Raw genomic sequence first — 7,828 nt, 5'->3', positions numbered from 1 at the left:
ATTTTAAGTATATTAGTATATTTAACAAATTTTATTAGTATGAAAAAACAATATTTTTATATAAAATTTAATTTTTAATAATAAAAATTAATTTTAGAGTATACAAAAAATTTATGAGGATTTTAAAAAGAGGAAGTAATAAAATGGAATACTAATAGTATGCAAAATATAATATTTTATATGAGGCATGTACTAAAAATTAGAAAGGAATAAAACGAGAGATTATAAATAATTCTTTTAGTACCAAATATTAGTATTATTTTTATTTAATAACCAAAATGATTTTTTAGTCTTTTAAATTTATAGAAAAGTCATTTTAGCAATTTATTTAATTTTTCCTCTTTTTAGCTCTTAAATTTATATTTTTATCAAATCATTTCAAAATGGATGAAAAAATTAATGTTTGTTAATTTTGCTATTGTGACATACACATAGATTGTAACCATTTTATTTTTTTAAATTTAAAAATATATTAAAGATTATTATTTTAATATTTTTATAATTTTTATTTTATTTTAGAAATTAATTAAATATTAATATGTTATTCACGTGGTAATCTACGTAGTCGTCAACAAAGTAAAAAAATATAAACATTTCCATTCATTTTGGAGTAATTTAACAAAAAATGTAAGTTTAAGAACTAAAAAGACTGAAAAATTAAGTAAAGAGTTAATTTTTTTTTTATGAATAGTGAATATTAATTGTATCATTCAAACCTGTGATTTGATAATATCAATGCATGCATGTTATAAACATGCATGTATTGATAGAGTGAATTTAAGAGAACATGCATGCATTGATAGACTGGATTTAAGAGCGCGTAATAGTTAGCCATGCAAGTATCTATAAGTGCATGTCCCCCACGCCCCCAAGCTAACCCACAAGCCGGTTTCATTTTTTAAAGGAAAATTGCCAATTTCTACCTAAAACAACTTCAATGGGCAGTCCCCAAATCACTGAAAACCCCACAATAGCTGTTGATGAGGATGAAGAAAATGGAATTAGCGCAGAGTGTAAGGAGTTGATTCATGGTTGTCGCAAGGAGAAAGGTTGGAGAACTTCATTCCTGTATGAGTTCCAAGGGTTCTGGTGTCAACCCAAAGAGATTGATGCCATACTTTCTTTTCAGAAACACTACCTGGCAAGAGACTCTGATGTAATCCTTGCTACCATTCCTAAATCAGGTACAACATGGATCAAATCCTTGACTTTTGCCATCATGAACCGTAACAATGTCCCCGTTTCTGATGGAAACCATCCCTTGCTTGCTTCAAACCCTCATGATCTAGTACCTTTCTTTGAATACAAGCTTTATGCCAACAACCAAAACCCCAACCTCTCCATTCTTCCCAAGCCTAGAATTTTTGCCACTCATATTCCGTTCAGTTCGTTGTCGGAATCGATTAAGAGTTCTGATTATCGGATCGTATACGTATGCCGAAACCCTTTGGACACGTTCATCTCTTCATGGCATTACATCAACCAACTGAGGAGGGAATCCCGACCTCCGATCCCAGTAGAAGAAGCTTTCGACATGTATTGCAAGGGGGTGATCGGGTATGGACCCTTTTGGGAGCATATGCTAGGGTATTGGAAAGAAAGCCAGGAGAGGCCGAGTAAGGTTTTGTTCATGACATATGAGGACATGAAAGAAGATGCCATGTCCCATGTGAAGATGTTGGCAAATTTCTTGGGCCTCCCTTTCTCAGTTGAAGAGGAAAAACAAGGTTTGATAGAGGAGATTGTGAAACTATGTAGCTTCAAGAAATTGAAAGATTTGGAGGTCAATCAAAATGGGAAATCAATTAAGAATTTTGAAAACAAGCACTTGTTTAGGAAAGGAGAAGTTGGAGATTGGGTGAATTATCTTTCCCCTTCAATGGTTCACCAATTGTCCAAAATTATGGACGAAAAACTAGGTGATTTTGGCCTAAAATTCAAGGTATGTTCAACTGTACCTTGATCAACATGCAGTCGTTTAATGCATGGTTGGCCATTCATCTCAGTTCCTTTGAAAATGTTAAAAATATCTAGTTTCAATAAGACTACTTTGTGAGATCAATGTTCAAAATGGTAATGGGAGTGTGATGTAATGTAATTTTATGTTTGTAACTTCAATAATAATTTTGTAGTGTGTAGAAGGAGATATAAATAATAAAAATTATCATTAATCTCTAGATAACTTCTTTTAAAGTGTGGAAATTATTTTTATACACTTTTACTTATAACTCTTCAACCCTCAAATTAAAAAATATATACATTATTCAATCGATATTAGTATTATTATAAATATAGGAGAACATAGGTTCGAGTGTGCTGAAATGTATTATCCTCCTATTTATAGATTTGAGAGGAATTTATGGATAATTTTAAATATTGTGTAAAAAAGAACAAATATAATCAAAACTTATAATGAAATTATTCAACAACGATATACATGATTGAATACACTCAAACCTAATATAAAATAAAGTAATATAGTGTATAGTTGGAATCTATAGCAAATAAATATTTGATAAAAACTTTAATCATCCCTAATTATAAATTCAAAGTCATCATTAACTTCATTGTTAGCAGCAACATTTGTGAATAAGCAAGAGATGAACCATACAAAAAAGCACACTTGTCAGCACCATAAAATAAACTAATGTGATTAGACTGGATAGTCCAAGTATCACATGTTTATAAGAAGTACGATAAATTTGTTGATATCTTGACTACGCTTGCTTTCAACCATTGGGTATGTATATCTCCATTATGACTTCGACAATTTAGTACATGGAGAATAATTATGATATGATGTATTGTAGCCTTCTCGCTCTTATCAAATAAATAAACAATATTTACGTATAATGATGCCAAACGTTTTTTTTGTTGACTATTGACTTCTGTGTATAGACTATGATTAGATTATAGTTAATAAAATATTTAAACAAATAAAATCTAATAAATATTGTATTTAGAGAGCCACTTTTGTTGTTAGTTGAATCTTAGTTCGATTAGTATAAATATTATTGTTAATGTAAGAATACGTGAGTTCAAGCGTATTGAAATGTATTATTCTTTTATTTATAAATTAAGGAGGATTATGAATAAATCTATACATTATCTAAAAAAAGTAGATGTAATCTTCTACAATCTATAAATAAGAGAATAATGCGTTTCAACGTACTTGAATCCACATCCTCTTATATTGACAACAATATTAAAACTCAATTGGCAAAAAAAGAAGAAGTATATTTTAAATAAATAAAAATAATTATTTTGTGTCTTCACTCACATTGAGTAAATAAAATAAAAATATATAATTAATTAAATTAAATTAATTAAATGTGTGTTGTAGGCCAATTTTGGCCCAAATACAACCAAATACCCACCCCAATTTCAGCAGGCCCAACTCCCACATCAAATGACCCAAACAACAAAAAAACCTAAAGCCCACCTAGCCCAACAAACTAAACATTTTCAGCAGCAAAAAAAACCTTAGCCACCAAGTTTTCAGCCGCCACTCCCCAACCTTGGCCACCACGCCCCCAAGCGTCTGACATTGCTCCACCTTGTCGGCCACCACGCCCCGCGCATGCCCACGCCCTTCAAGAAATAGCAGACAAACAAAGCAGAAGCAAGAATGGCAAAAATAATAAAAAAAAATGTAAACGGGTTATAAAACCTGATTCAAAAGCATTGTAAAAGGGGGGGATTTTAGAAAGATTGAAAAAGAGACGAACACAAAAATCCCTCCGAACTTCGAATACAAAGAAAAATCAATAAAAGGTTTGCATTTTTTCTCTCTTCTTTCAATTTTTTTTCTTATTTTTTCTTCTTTCTATATACATATACATATATATTATTAAAACAAAAACAAAAATTACCTTTTGAACTTCCGGCCATCATGTGCGGTGGCCGGCGACGGTGGCGGAGTGACCGACGGCGGTGGCCCAGTGACCAGGATTCCACCAGAGAAGAAAAGGCTTGAGAGGATTTTAAGGGAGGGGAAGAGAACATGAAAGCTTTTTTATTTTTTTTTATATTGGGGGTTGAAAATGAAACAAAAAAAAATCTTTGTTCTTAAATAATGGAGTTAAACGGCACTATTTCATTTGGTGGGTGGAGTTTGTGCACTTTCCCTAAAAGGGAAATTTATGTGTTTAGTCCTCCTCCCTCGCAACCTCATTCAATTAACCCCCATTTTCTATCTTCTTTTGTTTTTTTAAATTTGGCCCCTCAGATCTTGTTTGGTTTTTGTTTTGATCCCTAATTAACTATCCAATATTTATACTTTTATATCCTGAATTGTCATTTGTTTTTAACCATGTCCTAAATCTATTTAATTCATTTATTAACCTTATTTAAATGTTTCATTTATATGTTATTTCAAATATTTTATATATTGTTTATTTACATCATTATTGTAAATATTTTATATGTATATATTTTTTGTACATTTCCTAATATTTTCTTTTATTGTAGATATTATTATTATTATTATTATTATTATTATTATTATTATTATTATTATTATTATTATTATTATTATATGCATATATATGAAGTATCTTTTATGTACATATTATTTTATATTATCATTACCAAGTATATCACTTTCTTCTTATTATTAGTACATGATTTGTTTTTATTTTCTTTTTGGAAATATTATTATTATTGTTATTCTAGTTTCTTGTATTCCATGTACATATTTTTATACCATCCTATGTATATATTTTTTAAATACTATATTGTGTATATATATATATTCTTAATACCATATTGTGTATATATCATTATTACATTTATTTTATTCCTACTATGTTTGTTATTAACATCAAGACATATATTTTATTATATTTGTGTACATATTTTATATATAGTATTATTTTCAGTATATCATTATAATTATTATACCCATTATTTTCACTATTATCACTTATTATTTTATATTACTATGTATATATTCTTCATATACGTCATGTGCACACATCTTTCATATGTATATAGGTATATATTATGTATATATTTTAACATTATTAGTTATATTTTTACTATCAAACATTATGTATAGTTTACATACATACTCTTAATATCATGTATCTACATTCATTATTTCCATTTCATATTTAATTCTAGTATCATATATGTCTTTATTGTTTATAATATTATTGTCACATTTATATTCGCTTCAATGTACCTCTAGATTTGTCTTTTATTTATTTGTATTTATTAATTTGCTTTACATTGTTTCGAACATACTTACTCGTGTTTTTATTTCCATAAGCAAGGCAACGTACCGATTTAAACACTATGTCATCGATTTCATCGCTATGTTGGGTGAATATCAATCAGCTCATGTTAAAATGGTATATCCTTCTCAAAAAAAAGGAAGCTTGAAATTTCTCTTGTTTTACTCGGTCACGATTCAATGTTACTTTGAACTCGCAATTTTGAAAATTAAGACAACACTTGTTTATAAGATACCAATTTTGGGCGTCGCGAGGGTGCTGATACCTTCCTCGCGCGTAACTGACTCCCGAACCCTAAATTTTCTCTGGATTTTAACGTAGACCTAAACTCAGCCTTTTATTTGTTTTAATAAGAGATCTAATAGGTGTCCGATCACACCTAGGAAAAAGGATCGGTGGCGACTCCCTGTTTATTTCAAAAAAATTAAACATCAGATTTCAAACTTTTTTAATAAATCGCCACAATTAGCGACCAAGCTAAGCTAAAATTTTTACGTCACATACCGGCGACTCATTGGGGACCATTTTTGAGAGTCGAGTTGAATTAAACGCGCGTTGTCAAATTTTTCAAAGTGCCTTGTTCAAATTAACATTTAGTCGTGATCCTCAAATTTTTTTGTTTTCAAAAAATCATGCATTTGCATCGTGTTGTATATATTCTAACTTGTTTTATTCGGTTGTTTTTCAACTTTAAATTTTTGTGATTTTAGTTTTGGTTTAGTTTTTAAATAAAACGTAAAGGTTTATGAGTTTCTCCCCACACACCGTGCACATACATCTTTGCATAACATGAGCTCTATACCCGGGCTCTGTCCGTTTAAGTGAAAGTAAACGCTATGCCTTCGTGAGTTAACTCGTCCCTCCGCACAGGCTAGTGAATACTTTCGGGTTACATATGACTTATGCTTTCGTGAGTTAACTTGTCCATCCGCATAGGCATAAGTAAATGTAATCCCTCGAATTGAACTCGTGAGCCTGTGATGGGTTATGACCGAGGCCTTGTGCTAATCTTAGCAGATGATAGTACGAGCAATTCGAGTACCTGTCTAGAACCAAAACCGCATATAGTGAACCCTACGAGCCACCCAATTAGATCCATGCCGAACCTCCGCTCGTTTAGTAGTCACCGAAATAAGTACACGGGAAAAGCACATATTACCTTCTATTTCTTTTACATTTGTGCTTTCTAAGCAAGGGAATCGAGTCCACTGGACCAAGTAGCTTAATTTGTTAGATTTTCCACAGTTTTTCTCTGTTTATATGTGTTGCGCTAACCAATGTCGTTTGTCTGTATTTTTATTTTTCATCATGCATCGAAGGCATCTTGTTAGGAAGGTGTTGATTAGAGATTGGTTGCCAAAAATGGGTTTCTAATGGAGGAGTCAATTATACGAGTGACTGAAACGTTGTATTATACTCCTTTGATTAAGGAAATGCCTAAATAGGGGCTATATTGAAATTAACACCAAATTTTTGCATATTCATTCATGACTGACATTCATTTTGACATTCGTGCATTCATTCATGCATTCATCCATACATTGCATATCCCATACTCGGTCACTGAAGACAAAATATATAATTCGCAGTTGTAATACCACAAGATGGAACCACAAAGATCAAGATAAAACGCTACGACAAGCTAGAGTGATGGAAGTGAATTCAATGAGAGAATTGAAAGGATGGAAAAGGCTCAAAAAGAATTACAAGTGCAACTGGCCAAATCACAACAAGAGACGAGAGACCTAATGGTGAGATCTCGAGAGGAATTACTCGAGCAAAGAGATCAAATGGCCAAGATGATGGAGATGATGTCACTCTAGTTAAAGGAAAAGGACCCATGCGAGCCCCGACATTGAGGAGTCTCGATCAAGAATTCATCACGATCAGATCCACTCTATCCCCGTGATTCACTCCACCGCCGCATATACAACACAAAGAGAGTATACTCAAGGGAACCCACTGGATTGGAACATCGACCTATGCCACCGCTCGCCTACTAATTTGGGGCAAGGAATATTCGCGTCAAACCGGGGGCTAGTCCTGCGATCCACTAGTCCCAGATCTGGATGACCCAAAGAGAGGTAGCCAAGTTGAAATCGGATAACCATGACGCAAAATATAGGGGTCTAGAGGAAAGACTCAAAGCGATAGAAGGCACTGAAGTCTTCTCCGCACTAGGTGCCAAAGAACTCAGTTTGGTACCTGATCTGATTTTGCCCCCGAAGTTTAAAGTGCCTGATTTTGAGAAGTATGATGGGACAAGATGTCCAAAGGCGCATCTAGTCATGTTTTGCCGAAAAATGACTGGTTATGTGAACGAGGATAAACTACTCATACATTGCTTTCAAGATAGTCTAACAGGGTCAGCTCTTCGGTGGTACAATCAACTTAGTAGAGAAAATATTCGATCCTGGAAGGACTTAGCATCAGTATTTTGTGAACAGTACAAGTATGTGTCTGACATGGTGCCTGACCGAATGACTCTACAAAGGATGGAAAAGAAACCAGCAGAAACCTTTAGGCAATATGCTCAAAGGTGGAGAGATATCTCGGCTCAAATAGAACCACCATTGACTAAGACTGAGATA

The 7,828-nt window shown here is 32.5% G+C and overlaps 1 protein-coding gene across 1 annotated transcript; it reads left to right on the top strand.

Annotated features, from left to right (window-relative positions):
* Nucleotides 1-881: 881 nt before the first annotated feature.
* LOC108458860 (cytosolic sulfotransferase 15-like) lies at nt 882-2,172 on the top strand. The gene has a single exon (XM_017758259.2). It carries the CDS (start codon nt 938-940, stop codon nt 1,961-1,963), a length of 1,026 nt encoding a protein of 341 aa, XP_017613748.1. The 5' UTR covers nt 882-937; the 3' UTR covers nt 1,964-2,172.
* The last annotated feature ends 5,656 nt before the right edge of the window (nt 2,173-7,828 follow it).

This window comes from Gossypium arboreum, chromosome 4, assembly GCF_025698485.1.
Source record: "Gossypium arboreum isolate Shixiya-1 chromosome 4, ASM2569848v2, whole genome shotgun sequence".
NCBI lineage: Eukaryota > Viridiplantae > Streptophyta > Magnoliopsida > Malvales > Malvaceae > Gossypium > Gossypium arboreum.
This window is presented reverse-complemented; position numbering and strand designations above follow the sequence as displayed.

Excerpts from the sequence above, each read along its gene's own strand:
- LOC108458860 (XM_017758259.2), top strand. The coding sequence starts at position 938 with ATGGGCAGTCCCCAAATCACTGAAAACCCCACAATAGCTGTTGATGAG.